Source organism: Felis catus, chromosome X (genome assembly GCF_018350175.1).
Source record: "Felis catus isolate Fca126 chromosome X, F.catus_Fca126_mat1.0, whole genome shotgun sequence".
In the NCBI taxonomy this organism is placed as follows: domain Eukaryota; kingdom Metazoa; phylum Chordata; class Mammalia; order Carnivora; family Felidae; genus Felis; species Felis catus.
The window spans coordinates 59,133,046-59,150,946 of record NC_058386.1 but is presented as its reverse complement, the minus strand read 5'-3'; the positions used below and the strand labels follow the sequence as shown (position 1 = coordinate 59,150,946).

At 36.9% G+C, this 17,901-nt stretch overlaps 1 protein-coding gene across 9 annotated transcripts in view; it reads left to right on the top strand.

Moving 5' to 3' along the window:
- Positions 1-17,901, top strand: part of HDAC8 (histone deacetylase 8) — a 223,913-nt gene that overhangs the window by 48,006 nt on the left and 158,006 nt on the right. For all 9 annotated transcript variants that reach the window (XM_019823977.3, XM_019823976.3, XM_019823980.3 and 6 more), the window contains 2 exons: positions 13,410-13,522; positions 17,549-17,626. In XM_019823977.3, the coding sequence (XP_019679536.1) occupies positions 13,410-13,522; positions 17,549-17,626 (191 nt within the window). The remainder of the gene's footprint in view (positions 1-13,409; positions 13,523-17,548; positions 17,627-17,901) is intronic.

The window sequence follows — 17,901 nt, the reverse complement described above, 5'->3', positions numbered from 1 at the left end:
TTAAGTTGTTAAGGGGAATGGTGAGGTAAGAGGCTTGAGAAGTAGGCAGAGACAAGACTACGAAGGGTCTTGTGTACTATGCTAAAGAAAGGATCTTTTTTCTTATAGGCATGCACACTCATTGAGGGTTTTTAAGCAGGGTAGTGACATTGTCAGAATTGTGCTCTAGAAAGTTATAACGAGCAGTGTAAAGTGTGTGATAGGGAGGGAACACTGGGAGGAACATAGCACTACTGAGAACTCCACAGTATGTGGCCAATTCCCTAAGGATCCTGGGATATAAATCATTTTTGTTTTTCAACTGTAAAGGAGGAATAGCCATTTCTTCCCTTACTTTACATGGAGCCAATGAGAGTAAATGAGATCATATGTCCTTTGAGCCTCTTAGAAGAAAGCCTCCAGGTTAGGTCTAGGTAGTTGGAAATTGAGAGAAGTATAGTCTATACTGTATAATTTAACACTTTTTCATGCACACCTTATGGTTTTTTAAATGTGTATTTGTTTTATCTTACAGCTTGATTCAACTCAGTCATAATCTTTAGAAGGGCGGGGTCCAGGACACCTTGCATTGTCCACAACCCCTAGTATAGAGACAGAGCACAGAATGAGTCCTCAGCACCTTCCTGCAGACTGGTTACATACAGTGTCCCCTCTTAGGCAAACTGCTTGAGACTGAGGTATCAGAAGAAGGCCACGGTTCTACTTGGGACTGGTAGCAACGTTATATGTCAGGGCTCATTTTCTAGGAGTGGCCAAAAAGATTCCAAGTCTTGTTCAACTAGGTCTATGAGTACCCCTTTACTTCCTGCCTTGGGTTTGACACCTTCTTATAAATATGAGGTAAATTACAAAACCTCCCTCTATATAAAATAGAAATAATTATCATTTTGCTAGGAAGTCACAATCTATAGCTGAAAAATGTTGAGTAGAATATATATAGTGTATATATATATATAGTATATATATATGTATATATATATATATATACAATATATATATACACATATATAGTGAATAAATTTTTAATTGTGAATAAAATTTCAAAATATAGTCATTTGTTGCAGAAAAAACGTAAAAATAATGCTCAACTTTTTATGTTTTGTCTTTTGGGTATTATAATTAATGTAGGCATAACTTGACAACAACCTAAATGTTTTTCATCCAAGGTTTGAACAATTTCAGTAATACATGGTAAAACTTTGTAAAGGGGCTTAATCCTATGATGAAGAGGACATTTAAGGAGCTCCCACATGTTTTTCTTGTATGTCAAAAAATTATCCAAGATCTGCATCAGCAGAAGCCAGAAAGTCTGAAAGCATTCCCTGCATTTTGAAAGCAAGCACTCTTCTCTCTCTCTGATTTGGCAGAGGTTGTGATCAGTTCACTGAGCAGAATGGCATTTCCTCCTATCCACACCTAATATAAACTCCAGCCAATTTAATGGGGTATATTTCGTAGTTGGGGATGCAAGCACATAAAGTCTTTGGCTCCTGAGATAGTCATCTTGTGTGCCAAGACCAGGTGCAGAAATACAAATACATATATATTAAGCCTGAGACAGCTGCTTTGCCAGTGTTTTGTGTTTTTTCTATTTAACTGGAAACATTGAGCAGGCACAACTTCCATCAATTATACATAAAATGTTATTTTTCTTGTGGAGGAAGAGAGTACATTTAATTCCTCAACTCTGTATTAATGTCTAAGGCACTGAGGTTTTTAAGTTCATTAATCAAAAGTTTAAAGTAAAAAGTAATATTTTTGATTAACCAGAATGCTCAGGAATGAAATATTCTGATTAATTGAATTTTCTGGTTTAGGGAACAGTTACATCAGATTTTTTATTTGTTTAATACATATTCTTTAACCTTTTATAAAAGTGCATCCATAGATTTCTGCCTTAGTAAGCACAGTAGACAGGACCTGATTGAATCTTGCTACTATCACTTAGAATTACACAGTGTCTCTGCACTCTTGATTCTAGTTGAAAAAGATCTTCCAAAGTAGTGGATATTGACTAAATCTTGGCTGAAGCTGGGGTATACACTGGGAGATTACTTTTGGAAATTGTTTGGTTTCCTGTTATTTATTTCTTTCCCTAAAAGCAAAGTAATATAAAAGAAAAATTCACTAGCCAAGTGAAGACTTTGATTTGCTAATCTATACTTTACTGAATAAAATCATATTTTAGAACAGGAAAATTCTACCTGTCATCAGAGAAAAACATGCTAAAAAGTTTAGATGCAGAAAAATGAGACCTTGCATGTCTAAAGGAAACAAGTGAATTTAGTTCATCATGACCTGTCTATTCAATTAATTCCCTTACTGAATTAATCTTACAGCAATTACCAGGGACCTACTCACCACTTTGTTCTGTAGTGCAAATGTTAGGTTTTGTTTATAAACCATCTTAAGATTCCTGGTGGTAAATAGAACTGTTTTACACTTTTCCCACTAGTTTACCTTGGTCTATATAATTATCCAAAGTGAAATATGGTCCATGAATTCTGAAAGTTGCCTTCTAAGCACTTTTCACCATAATGAATTCATAGTAACTTTTTTTAATGTTTATTTATTTTTTTAAGAGAGAGAGAGCACATGGGGCAGAAAGAGAGAGAATCCCAAGCAGGCTCTGTGCTGTCAGTGCAGAGCCCCATGAAGGACTTGATCTCACCAACTATGAGGTCATGACCTGAGCCAAAATCAAGAACAGATGCTTAACTGAGCCCCCCAGGTGCCCAGAATTCATAGTCACTTTGCTTGATTCATTTTCAGGGAAATATTACCTTATATCTACTCTCCCAAGCCTTCATTTGTCTTTTATTTTTTTTAATGTTTATTTATTTTTGAGAGAGAGAGAGCACAAGTGGGGGAGGGGTAGAGAGAGAGGAAGACACAGGACCTGAAGCAGGCTCCAGGCTCTGAGCTGTCAGCACAGAGCCCGATGCGGGGCTCAAACTCACAAACTGTGAGATCATGACCTGAGCTGAAGTCGGATGCTTAACCGACTCAGCCACCCAGGCACCCCTCATTTGTCTTTAATAGTGACTGCTTATCATGCCAAATGGTGTGTAAAGAGTGAGAACTGCATAGAATAATGCTGCTGTCACATTTATTTTATTTCCTGGATAACATTTTCAGTTTGGTCACATAGTTAATGGATTTGTTTCTATTAACAAGTAGAGCCTTCTCGACCTAATCCTTTTTCACACATTATTCTGTATAAATTCTAAGTCCAAAGGTGCTAGGCCAGTAGCTGAATTGGCCTTGCCTTTTGGGGGATTTTTTTTTTTATATTTATTGACTTTTGAGAGACAGAGACAGAGTGCAAGCAGGGGAGGGGCAGAGAGAGAGAGAGGGAGACACAGAATCTGAAGCATGCTCCAGGCTCTGAGCTGTCAGCACAGCCTGATGGGGGGGCTCAAACTCCTGAACTGTGAGATCATGACCTGAACTGAAGTTGGATACTTAACTGACTGAGCCACCCCGGTGCCCCAGGGGGATTTTTAAAAACTCATTTATCCCAAATCCAAATAATCAGAAAGTTGAAATGATTGAAGTTTGGTGTGTTATTGAAGGAGGAATCTGGAGAGAAAAATTTCTACTAGAAGGATCTGTGGTAGTTCTTTTTTGGCCAAACAACCTTTAAATTCATATCAGAAAATGGCAAAAGGGGATAGAGGCAAACAGAAAAAGTAGTAAAGCAGTACATGAAAGACAACTGAAGAGGTAGGAGAAAACTGACAAGATAGATTAATTTCACCAATATTATAAATGAAATGATGAAAGGGGAATAGGCATGAAGGAGAAGTGGAGGAAATTATATGAGAAAGAGTAAAAGCAATAAATGTTGATAGAATGATATCAAAACTATTTAACAGTGATTAAGCTTCTGTGCAAAAGAGCCAGACTGCCCAAATTCAAATTCACGGTCAACCACTTCTGTGTGACCTTGGACAAATTACTTAATCTCTCTGTTTTAGTTTCTTCATTTGTAAAATGGAAATAATAACAGTATCTACCTCACAGGGCTGCTGTGAAAATTGATTAACATATTGAGAGCTCCTAGTACAGTTCCTGGCACAGGATAATCAATAAATGTTGCCTATTTTTTTTATTATATGCCAACAACAGAGAAAAGCCAAACCATACTACCAACTGGTTTCAAGATAGCTACAATGAAAGTAAAAGCATTGTAAGAGTTATGCTAACACTAAAAGAGAAAATAGGTAGGGCCAAATAAGGAAACACTGGAAATCTATGATGCTGAATTTTGATACCAGGACTGAAAAAAAAATGTTGCAAAATCTTTGCCAGTAACAGTTCAGCTGTTGAACAATGCAGGTATCTGGCTCTGTCTGGGTGAGATAACCAACCAATGTTTTTAAAAAGTCTTAATGTCATTCATGATCCAAGCATCCCTGATCTCTGGCCTCATGGACATGGAAACAGCAAATACATATGAGCAAATGCAGTTGACTGAGCCCTGTGCTTTTTCTTTAAAAAAAAAAAATGGCTTTGTGATTTATGGTTCACCAGGGCATTTAAGAAGCTAGATATTTCTGGTAAAGAAAAAAATTGCCTGGGGGCACCTGGCTGGCTCAAGTCACTAGAGCATAAGACTCGATCTCATCAGTTCAAGCCCCATGTTGGATGTAGAGCTTACTTTTTTTTAAAAAATTGCCTAACCACAAAGCTGCAGACACATTTCTCAGAGTTTTCAGAAGTTTGTTTGCTAAACCTGGTCTATCCTGTAGATACATTTGTGTTGATGATGTGAAAGAGAAAAGCCCCAGACGATGAGGGAATGATTTTATTCAGTTATAGGTAGAATATTTATTAATGAGGAATACATCACAGAAAAATAAGGGAGTATGGGGGTTTACAGAGACAGGTAAACAAGGGAGTCATCTGCAAGTCTTATGGGAGTCATTAGGAAAGATGGAGATGGGTCTTACTTAGAATAATATGCCAGGGTAAGATGGTACCTTGAAATTCATCTTTTCCTGGAAAACAGATGAGAGCAGCGTTCTTAAACATTACTGCTTTCTGGGGAGCACATGGCTCAGATAAACTTCAACACTGTCATTTTCCCCTTTTGGTCAAGACAAGTATTATCCTCAAGCAACTCAGAGGCGATTGTAAACTTCCCAAGTATAGTGAGGGCAGGGTCTTTAGCACTCTTGGTGCTGATCCTTTAAAACCAGTTGAACCATCTGTTGAGAGATAGTGGCTAAAGTCAGTTGTTTTAGGGTTTGGAGCTCACACATCTTAAAAGAAGGAAGACTAAAATAGAAAAAAATTGATATAAAAATTTATATTAAAGAGCCAAGCAAGAACTGAACCCTGAAAGGTAACCAGTCAAGTGGATTCTAAGACATCAATGGAGGAAAATCTTTGTTTTGCAGCACCACTCATACAGCTAAGATGTCAGCACTCTTGGTGACACTGTTCATAGTCTAGGTTACTTCTCATATAAGGACATGCACAACCTTAGCATCTCTTCAGACATCCTTCATATTGTAGGTGGCAGCTTGTTCAAGGAGAATTCCAGTCATACATGGTCTGCTGTGGTAACCAGTTCTTTTTTATTTTTATTTTTTATCTTAGAGAGAATGAGAATGTGAGCAGGGGAGAGGGGTAGAGGGAGAGAGAGAAAGAGAGAATCCAAAGCAGGCTCCATGCTCAATGTAGACCCAATGGGGGGCTCAGTCCCACAATCCTAGGATCATGACCTGAGCCAAAATCAAGTCAGGCATTCAACTTACTGAGCCCCACAGGCACCCCATGACCAGTTCTTTCAGATTTATATCAAGTCAACGGGCTTTAGCTTACAGGACTGCTTCAGATCCTGAGAAGACACCAAGCTGTAAGGCAACATAGGGTCCTGGTAGGGACTTGAGCATTCAAGTTTTAGCTCTTGATGACTCCAAGTCAGAAGGGAGGAAGAAAAGTTGGAAAAGTTAGCTTGGAGGATATTAGCCAGATATTGAAGAAAACTGGAAGAATAGATAATTTAGGAAGGATCAACAATTTGGGCACGATAACAGAGTCCAGTCCAATTTGCAAAGAGATACCAAAACTGGTTCTTCCACATGAGGAAGGAAGTCAATTACATCTCTACCACAGAAGACAAAGTTTGCATACTTATCAGTAACCTGCAGTTTATAAAGAGATGAGAGCTCAAAAACAATAACTATATTCTGATAACCTGAAATCCTGTGCTATAGATGACATAGAGTTTTCCTTTGAAACACAAAATTTCTCTCAACAGCCACCTCCCTTCTAATCAAAGATAATCTCAAAGGAAGATTATTCTTGAACTCAAGATAAGGCTGGTCCCAGAGGCAGCAAAAGAAAACACAGATAAATTGAAGTTCAACAAAATTAAAAACTTTTGTGTATCAAAGAAGATTATCAAGAAAGTGAAAACACAACCTACAGAATGGGAGAAAATATTTGTAAATTATATATCTGATAAGGGTCTGGTATCCAGAATATATAAAGATCTCACAAAGCTCAAGAACAAAAAGCTCAATTTAAAAATGAGCAAAGGACAGGGCACCTGGGTGGCTCAGTTGGTTGAGCATCTGACTTTGGCTCAGGTCATGACCTCGCAGTTCACCTCTCTGCTGATAGCTCATAGCCTGGGACCTGCTTCAGATTTTGTGTCTCCCTCTCTCTCTGCCCCTCCCCCAATCATGCTCTATGTCTTTAAAAAATAAACATTAAAAAAATTTTTTAAAATGAGCAAAGGACTTGAATAGACATTTCTCCAGAAAAGATATACAAATGGCTAACAGGCATGCAAAATGATGTTTGACATCATTAGTCATTAAGGAAATGCAAATCAAACTCACACCCACACCCACTAGGAGGGCTAGAATTAGAAAAAAAAAGAAAGAAAGAAAGAGAAAATAACAAGTGTTGATGAGGATGTGGAGAAATTGGAACCCTTGCACGTTGCTGGTGGGAATGTAGAAAACAGCTTGGCTGTCCTTGAAAGTTAAATGTAGAATTATCATATGTTCTAGCATTTCAGTTCTAAGTATATGTTAAAAAAAAACAGATACTCAAAACAAATACTTGTACACAAGTATTCATAGCAGCACTATTCACAATAGCTAAAAGGTAGAAACAACCCAAATGTCCATCAATGGATGAATGTATAAACAAAATGTGGTATATACGTACAATGAAATATTACTCAGCCATAAAAAGGAATGAAGCACTGATATATGCTACAACATAGAGGAACCCCAAAACATTATGCTAAGAGAAAGAAGCCAGACACAAAAAATCACATATGGTATGATGTCACTTACATGAAATATCAAGAATAGGTAAATCCTTAGGGACAGAATGTAGATTGGTAATTATCAGGATCTAGGGGGAGGGAAGAGTAGGGAATGACTGCTTAATTAGTTCAGAGTTTTCTTTTGAGGTGTGAAACTGTTTTGGAACTAAATTGGGGTGGAAGTTGCACAATACTATGAATGTACTAAATGCCACTGAATTATATAATTTAAAATGGTTATTTGAGAGGTGCCTGGCTGGCTTAGTCTGGAGAGCATGTGACTCTTGATCTCGGGGTCATGAGTTCAAGCCCCACATTGAGATTACTTAAGAGATTACTTAATAAATAATTTAAAAGTAATAAATAAAATGGTTATTTAATATTGTGTAGATTTAACCTTAATCAAAATTATTTAAAAATAAAAATTGGCCTCATTAGATTTAGCCTGATTATATAGTTGTAGCAAGAATGGTAACTTACCATATAGACCTTCTTAAGCTTGTTTTGCTGGAAGTTTTCATAGGAAATCTCACTTTGAGGGGGCCTGGGTGGCTCAGTTGGTTAAGCATCCGACTTCGGCTCAGGTCATAATCTCATGGTCTGTGAGTTCAAGACCTGTGTTGGGCTCTGTGCTGACAGCTCAGAGACTGGGGCTTGCTTCAGATTCTGTGTCTCCCTCTCTCTCTGCTCCTCCCCCCCAACACACACACTCTCTGTCTCTCTCTCTCAAAATGAATAAACATTTAAAAAAAATAAATCTCACTTTGGTGTTTTAAAAGCCTATTACAGCTAGGAAGCCAAGCTAAGAAGATTTTACCTGCAGTAATTATAAATTTGGGACAATTCTTGGGGTCTCTCTTCTCTCTTCTTGGGGTCCCCAGAATATCCTAAGTTTCCAGGGCCTGCCAGGAAGTAACCTTCCTTATTCACTTGGAAGGCTGGGAACTCTGTAAGCCAGGTACCAGGTACCAAGCTAGTTTTTCCAAGAGGGCTTTGATGCATTGCTCAATGAAGTCAACCTTAGTTCTTTAAAAGTGTCTGATCATATCTGATTCAGTGAGCATCATTCACAAATATGACATTCCAGGCAAGGCCTTGGATATATAACCAATGTTTTCCAATCATGTCCTGATAACAGGTGGGACAGATAGTTATTATTGAACTTAGGCAGATAATTACATTGCTATGGAAGTAAGAGTGCTCAATAAGAGTTTCTGAATCCTGGAGGGCTCAGGCAGGAGGAATTAAGATATCATTTGTAAGTGTGTCATTTCTGTTTGCAAAAGCATGGCTTACTAAATGATTATGAGTTATAGATAGCATAAGAGAAAAGAGAAATGAGTTGCCTATACATCCAGAAAATAGAACATTAAGGGGCGCCTAGGTGGCTCAGTCAGTTAAGTGTCCAACTTCTGCTCAGGTCATAATCTCACATTTCGAGAGTTTGAACCCTGCGTTGGGCTCTGTGCTGACAGCTCAGAGTGTGGAGCCTGCTTTGGATTCTGTGTCTTCCTCTTTCTGTGCCCCTCCCCTGCTCGTGCTCTGTCTCTCTGTCAAAAATAAGTAAACATTAAAAATTTTTTTAAAAAGAAAATAGAACACTGAAACATCAACAATATTCTTTTTTTTAATTGAAACATAGTTGACATATAATTTTACATTAGTTTTAGGTGTCCAACTTAGTGATTCCACAACTCTATAGGTTATGCTATGTTCACAGGTGTAGCTACCATCTGTCACCATGCAACACTATTGCAATGTCATTGACTGCATTCCCTATGCTGTGCCCTTTATTCCCATGACTTATTCATTCCACAACTGGAAACCTGTACCTCCTACTCTTCTTCACCCATTTTGCCCACCCCCCGCCCCCTCCCTTCCAGCAACCATCAGTTTGTTCTCTGTATTCATGGGTCTGTCTGCTTTAAAACATCCGCAATATTCTAAACAAAATCCACAATCAGCCCTCATCAGTCTCATTCAGGCCTATATAATTAGTTCTTGTTCCTCTCGACCTTGCAATAACAGTCTCACTAACCCATTGACTTCTCAACTAGAGTTCTTGAAGTCCTGATTCAGTTCACTGGTATGGTCTCAACGTTGTTTACACTATACCATAAAAAGCCTGTACTCAACAATACTTGGCAAAAATCCTTTTCCATGGGGCTCTGAGATAGTCTTTCTTTGTTGAAGATGAAGCACTCTGGCTTGTACCTGATTGCAAGTGCTCTCAGGAACACGTCAGATTAACTTTAAATAATAATATACCATGAATATACTGAGCATATAGTTAGAATATACCCAAAGCATATCAAGAATATCAAGTAAAGAGATTCAGTAAACTGGAGTATCTATATATTAATAAAATTCTGTAGGTAAGTGCTAAGAATTCCCCAATTGAAACTAATGGCCTAGTAGATGCTAGATTCAAAATAAAGAAGCAAAGTTGAGATGAAGTTAATGTTTAAAAAATGTTTAAATTATTGAAAACTGTATACTGTAGTCAACTAATATCTGGCAAAGCAGCGCAAGGACTCTGATAAATAGAAACATATCATGGCCAGTGACGACACAGAAGGATCTTTAGGAATTTCCTATACAACATACAATTTCTGAAATACTTATATTAATAATATTTTGCCTATACCAGTTTCACCTAGGGAAGGCTGAACATCTCTTCTGATGTGGCAACTCTTCCCATGCATCTCATCAATAGTAATGTATCAAATAAACCTAATTATTTCTAGAACATCTCTTTTTATAAAGTGAAAGAACAAACCCTTTGGTGATTTTTCCAGGGCCTTCCAAGATTTGATTAAGATAAGTTGATGGATTACTGAAAAATACTACTTGGTTCCCTATTTAACCACAATGATTATAAAAGATTTTTAACATAAACATAGGATGCAATATGACTATAAGGAACCTCATCTTTTTCCTAAGAAAAAAAGTCTTTGTTTCCTTAAATAACCAAGGACATCATAAAGTCAACATAAACCATATAAGGTTATTCTAGTAAGACACAAAATCTTTTTTTTATTGAGGAACATTACTTAGTGAAGCAAAACCTTTACAACCTGTTATTTGAGAGAAGACAAATAATCAAAAAAATTAGCATGTTAAAATGAAAAGCAAATTCTAGTTTTGCATCAGTATAATATTTAATATTGAAGTTATTTTTGGAAATCTAATAAGCCCATCAAACCTTAGCCAACTTTGATCTCAACAAATAAAATTCCCTTTCTATGAATCTTCTACCAATTTCTATATGCATACACATCCTTTATAGTACAACTTCTTTAAGTGGCCAAAAAGAACATGTTCATTAACGGAACCAAATACATGCAGTTTCTCTGTAGGATGTAAAAATAAGAAGCAAAAGCATATAAACCCGAAATTATGCCTAGCAATTAATGCATTCTCTTAGTTAGAAATGGTCTAGGGATCTAATGAATATCCATTAATTAACTCAGTTTAATACCACCCAAAGTTTTCAGTTACCTAAAGATCTTATAAATTATCTTCAAGCTGACATACTACAAAACATAACTACTGTTAAAATAAAGTTCATCACAATAATGACTCAATTAATCTAAACAAATTTGTTTGTCATAGTCTCAAACATTTAGTAGAGGTAATGTTAGCTCAATTAATTAATGAACCTATATAAATTTAGGAAGAATATATTTAAGTAGAATAAAAATCTACATGTATATTATACTTAACATGTATAAATTAGAAAAGTCATAGCTGATTTTAGTAAACCAAATTTATTAAATCAGTCTTATCTGCCAAAGACTTACCTAAATTATGCCAACTTGAATTCTTAAATTCAACAAACTGAGTTTGTTTCTATAGGAATACTTTTAGCACATTAAAAGTCTTAATGTCCTTTAGCACATTAATGTCCTTTAGCACATTAAAAGTTTAATGTCCTTATTTTCTGAAAATTTTAGGAAGATTCTACTTATGTAAGCAGTTATTTCTATAATCTAATGAGAATAGAGCTCCTTTAAGAAAATATTAGGAAAATATTACATGCAAAGACCTTTCTGAATTACAGACAACATCGTCATCATTATTATTATTCAAACTATCATGATAGGGAGGATGTTCATTAACAAAGAACGTCTCAAAGGAAAGAAAGGGGGCCAGGAGTCTTTTAGAGGCAAGTATTCTTCTTTATATGCCATGTTATTTCTGATTGCTTTCTTTGTTTTTTGGTTTTGTTTTTCTGTACTTATGACTTGTCTCCCTAACTTAATTATAGGCTCTGAGGGGAAAAAATATGTCCTATATTGATTTGTATTTCTCCTCCTCCCCATCTCCCTCCTCTTATTCACTTTTTATTGAAGTATAATTGACATACGATGTCCTGTTGGTTTCAAGTGTACATGATAGTGATTTGACATTTTTATACATTATGAAATGATCCCCAGAATAAGTCTAGTTACAGTCTGTCACCTTATGAAGTTATTACGATATTATCTATATTCCCTATGCTGTATGCTACTCTTTCTGCCTAACACTTAATGTTCCATCTCACCTATCCAAAAGTTATTGATGTTTCTCTTTTTTGATATGCTAAACAGTAGACTTATAAAATGTAAGCTTTTCATAATTGGAAAATAGCATCCAAAAACTTTCAAAGTCACATATTTACCTCTTATTTACAAAGAATTCATGGGTGGGCAAATCTTTTTCTCTTATTGGTTTCTTCCTGGTTGCGTATCTAAGGCCAAGCTTTGCTTTGCTTTTCTTTTCTTTCTTTCTTTCTTTCTTTCTTTTTTTTTTTTTTTTTTTTTTTTTTGCTGGGTGATCACTGAATTCACCTGCATGAGAAAATTCAATGCTTAGTGATATTTTTTACCAACTTCCTGCTCGCCAATGTACCTGTCTCATTGACTCAGCCTATAAACCAGGGTATTGTTCAGAATATGAAATGTTATTATGGACGAGATTTCATGAAGAATTTTATGCAATGTGTAGGTACTAGAAAGATCTTATAATCTCATAGTACCAAAAATGCTCTTTTAAATGATGTTCATGCTTAGAATTCCATTTCAATTAAAATATCAGGGAGAACTTGGGAAAAAACAGGCTGGATATTTAAAGTGTCTGTGGAAGCTAAGGACATTGAAGCATTTAGGATGAGGCCTTAAAAATAAGTTATAATACACTTTTGATGATAAAAGAATGCTTTTTTTTTACATCTACTCAGCAAGACTTAATGGCAACATAATAAAAAGAAGTAGGCTAATAAGAGTAGGTTACTCTTAATAAAAGAGTAGGTTAATGTTGACAAGAGGTTAAAGTGACACAGTATCACCAATAAAAATGTGAAAAGACACCAGTGAAGTCAATGAAGACAATTTTAGTGAAGGAAACAAAATAACTTTAGAGGAGGCTGTCTCAGAAAGGCAACCACATGTAGAATGTTTGTACATTCTATATTCAGCTTTTAAAGCAACAAGTGCAAAAACTTACAGAAAGGAAGGAAGGAATGAAGGAAGGGAGAAAGAGAAAGGGAGGAAGGAAGGAAGGGAGAGGAAGGAAGGGAGGGAGGGAGGGAGGGAGGAAGGAAGGAAGGAAGGAAGGAAGGAAGGAAGGAAGGAAGGAAGGAAGGAAGGAAGAAAGCAATTCTAGTTTATGTCATAGGATCAGTACAGACTCCAGTCTCCGTCATCTTCTACATCTGGCTGAGCAAGATGGTCTTTAAGGCCCCTTCTAGATTCTAGCTTTCTTCAAGTCCTATAAGGGACATTCAGTGTTGATCATGATGAGCCCAGGGTACTACAAGATTTTTAAATCATTCCTGAATCATTAGAGAAAAGTTCTGTTTTGACCAATATAGTTATAATATTATAATTCTTTGAAAATCTGGGATCCTAAATGAAAAATGTTACCAATCCACCTGAATATTTAGCTTATCAAAACACTTCATCCCCTGATCACTCTGGGCCAATTTACTATATATTCTTTGTAGGTAGATTTTTGTTTTTCTTAAAAGAAAGGGGAATTGTAAGGGAATAGATCTCAAGGGTTAGATCCTTGGCTGTAAAGACTCCCTTGGATTGCTTTTGGCTGTTGGCTGTAGCAACTTGTTTTCTTACAGAGATGAAGCATCTGGTTTTTGTTATCTCAATGATGCTGTCCTGGGAATATTACGATTGCGACGGAAATTTGACCGTATTCTCTATGTGGATTTGGATCTGCACCATGGAGATGGTAAGCCCTTCACATTCAAAGGTGCTTTGCTGCTAGGACAGAAGGTTTTTATCAGTGAAGCTGCTTCTAGGTGACTGGTAAAAGGATAAATGCCTGTTACTTTTGAAATTTTTCTAATTGAGAATCCTGAAGTAGGTAGAATAGATTCTTCTAACTGATGTAATTCTTCTTTGCTAAGCAAGATGCTTTAAAATAACCAGGTTTTTATAATTTCCCCTCACCTCTCCTCCACTAGCAAATTTCTCCAGTATAGAACATTAAGAAGTGGAAATCCTGTCTAGTGTATACTCAGTGCTCAGTCACCTCCCTCAGGCCACTTCCATAGGTTCTAAGTGAAATCTTCAGTTAGACAATCTTGATGCTTCCCTTAAGAGTGAATCAGTGTATGATGGAATAACATTCAGAATTTTTCACTGATAGGGATACCAACTCATGTAGTAATCAGAATCTGCACCACTTTCTTTGTATTACTAAAATATTTAGTGCTACACAAACTCAGGGCATCTCCTCTAACTTTTAACAGCAGCAGAATCTTGATTCACCTTACCCCATTAATGCCCTTTCAGAAGACTTCACCAAAAGGATGTTACCCAAAACCTCCTATGTACTTTCCATCTACAATGTAGAGCTTCAGTGACAGTTACCCACACTCTGCTTCTTTAATACATCCTGTGTGTGCCAGATGCTTCCATTGATCTAGGATCACTTAGCTGGTAAAATTAATTAAGGATATTCCCTAGTCTCCCCCACATCAGTGACTGCTGCTTCCCTGTTTCCAGGGATTTTTGGAGACAAACTAACATAATCAAGGTATAAGTGAGGAAAATAATAGCATATGACAGAGGCTAGAATCAGCTCTCCTGCCAAAACAGAAAAAGAAGGAAGAACTTGTGAGGAAAACCTCCCCAAAGAGTTCACCTAGATGGATGCTACCAAGGAATGGTGACAGCAAATTAAAGGTAACAGAGAAAGGCAAAGAGTTAAAGCAGCCAACATACTACTTTGAGAACCATGTCCACCAAATATCTGAATACTTAGCCAATGCAAAACACAGCCTTGTTCAAAAACCTTCAGAGACTCCTTATTGCCTATAACAAGAGTAACATTTGGCCCATGGCTTGTTTTTGTATGGCCAGCAAGTGAAGACTTTTTTTTTTTACATTCTTACAAGGTTGTAAAGAAAACAAAGTGCAGTAGAGACCATGTAGGCTCTGCAAAGCCTAAAATATTTGCCTCTTGGTTTGCTAACTCTTGGCCCATAGCATTGGTTCTCAAACCTGCATATGTAGCAAGATGACCTCTGGGAAGCCTGTTTTAAAATGCAGAATTCTAGGCCCCATCCACCAGATATTCAAATCCAGTAAGTCTGGTATGCAATGCCAGATCTACATTTTAGCAACACTCTGGCTGTTCCACAGGCCACACTTTTAAAAAAAAAAACAGTGCTCTTCAAGTTAAAGTCTATATTCTTTACCCTGTCTTTTGAGGTCTGCCTGAAAGAGACCTTACCTCCTCTCTCCAGTCTCCTCTCTCACTACTTCCTGTCTAGGCTACTGTACTCAGTGATCCCCAGACATGTCTCAGTATTCCCACCTCTCTGACTTTGCATTACTTTTTCCTAATTTAGTTTTGCTTTTTCTTCCAAGTTCTACCCAGGAGCTCAAATTCTAACACTAGCAGATTTGCCCTGATTACTCCAACCCCAGTGTTCTCTTCCCTCCTCAAGTCCTATATTGTTTATATCGCTGATTTGATATTTAATTATATATTGTCTTGTATTGTTAGTTAAATCTTTAATGTGTCTGTGTCTTCTCCTCCCATAGGAACTTTCAGTTCCTCCAGAGCAGAGATCAAGTTGTTTACTTCTTTCTGTCCTGCACAATGGCTTGAACAAACAGAACTCTGCATATAGCAGTGGTTCAGTAAAATATTTGTTGAATGAATGAATATGAAATTCAAACTATTAGTATCAGAGCTCAAGAATAGAATCAACTCTATTGAACCATGTAAGAATGAAATGACTGTCACCTGAAACCGTTCTTTCCATTTGCAATGTTATTTCTACACCATTTAGAGTTTCCTGCTTTAGCCAACTTTTATGGTGTGTTTCATTTCAGTTTATTTCCCCTCTTCAGCACCTCCCTTCCAGTGACCTCTGCCCCGCCTCCAAACTCTTACACATTTGGTTCATTTTAAATCTCCCATGATTCCATAACTAGCATCCTGTGGTGGCTTCACAAGCACTCTTAGCCTGTCCTCACCTTCCTTCACCTTCTTTTGTTTTCCTAACCACTGTTCTCTTTCACACCAAGCCCCATACCCTCCACCTATCTGTCTCTGTCCTTTTTTTAAAGTATGATTTGCTAACAATACCTAATGGCATTTCCCATCAGAGGAGATACAAATAGCTACTAAACATAAAAAGTGCTCAACACTCAGAGAAAGGCAAATTAAACAAGATCATTTTTTCTGCCTAAGGTTAAAAAGAATAATAACACCCAGTGCTAGTCAGGGTGTGAGAAAATGGGAACCCTCATATATCACTGATAGAAGTGTAAATTGGTTACCACCTTTCTGGATCAATAAATAATCAGGATTGTTATGAATTGTCCTTGTTTAATACCTCAGTCGCTAAGTTAAAATGCTATTTTAATATATTTTGTTTTGTTTTCTTTTGTTTACTTAATGCCTTGTGCCTGGAGCCTTTAACTGATTTTTTTAATTGTTTTTTCAATATATGAAGTTTATTGTCAAATTGGTTTCCATACAACACCCAGTGCTCATCCCAAAAAGTGCCCTCCTCGATACCCATCACCCACCCTCCCCTCCCTCCCACCCCCCATCAACCCTCAGTTTGTTCTCAGTTTTTAAGAGTCTCTTATGCTTTGGTTCTCTTCCACTCTAACCTCTTTTTTTTTCCTTCCCCTCCCCCATGGGTTTCTGCCTTTAACTGATTTTAACTGCCTCCCTAGGGCAAAACATAAGGCTTGGGAAATTCAAACATGCCTGTGATATACAAATATAGTTAATATTTTTCTAAGGTCTCTTTTGGCCTCTAATGAAGACTGAAAACATTAAGCAAATGCAGCGACAGTTTCTTTATTTGACATATAAAAAAGGATAGTACATGAATTTGCTAATAGTCCCTCCATTTTACAGACGGACTATCTGAATATAGTATGACACTATGTGATTCTGGGAGGAAAGGTGTGGAGGTGGGCAGTACATTTATCTGAATAAGCAGTGGCTTATAAGAGTTGTATCTTCTATCTCCGAGGCCTCTATACTAATTTTCTGCCTCTGTTAAAATGGAAAGGAGACTACTTTCTAGAAAAGTTCTTCCCACCACCATCTTTCTTCAAGCTTTAAAACTTTGTTATAAAGACACTATTAAGGGAAAAGGGCGGGACTCTCTTAGCCTTCCATGTTTTAGCAAGAAAGGTGTACTATAAGCTGCTTAGACTTTGGGTGAACTGCATTTATAACCAAATCTGTATCATAGAGAAGCACTTTATAATTAGGTTTTCACTACATAATGCCTAATGTTTGTATTGGTCATATTTTTCAAAGGGTTGCCACATTTTACTTCTTTGAAAAAAAAAATCCCAAGAATTTAACTGGAACCACTAAAACAAAACATAAAACTTCCAAGATGGTGCCAGTCCTCTATTCAGCTCTGTTCATAATGCTTCGATTCTGAGCTTGAGCCTTCCCCACCCTTTAGAAGAGGTTGTCTAAGGGAGCCTGGACATCCTGTTGCTTGGAAAGGAGAAGTCCAGTTATAACTTTCCATGAATGTAAAAAAGAACCCCAAAACTTCACTGGGGGCCAAAGTTCTACCTCATCCTGTACCAACAAGAGATCAAAGACTGGAGGGGTTTGTTCCTTTTATTCCTCAGCTTGTTAGTTTTATTATTGCTATCCTCTCTCTTACTTCCCACAGCTACTTCCTAGCATTTCAGTTGTTGAAAACGGGAGTTGCATATATGAAGTGATTCTTCTGCTGTTTTTTTTTTCCTCTGCTAGGTGTAGAAGATGCCTTCAGTTTCACCTCTAAAGTCATGACAGTGTCCCTACACAAATTCTCCCCAGGATTTTTCCCAGGCAAGTAATCTGTGTGCTCAGTATTACATCTGAGGAATAAATACTGCAGTTCTTCTATACATCTCTTATATTTAATATCTGGATAGTTACATGCTATTAATACTTCATTGGTGCTACTTTATCCAAAATTTTAACACAGGTCATTTCAGGCAACAATGATAGGAGGAATATAATACTGCTTCTTTTTCCAGATGACTTTTATGGACTGTCAACAGACAGCTCGCTTACACTTACTGTCTTATCACATAGGACAGTGTAACTGTGTAACTCCTAAC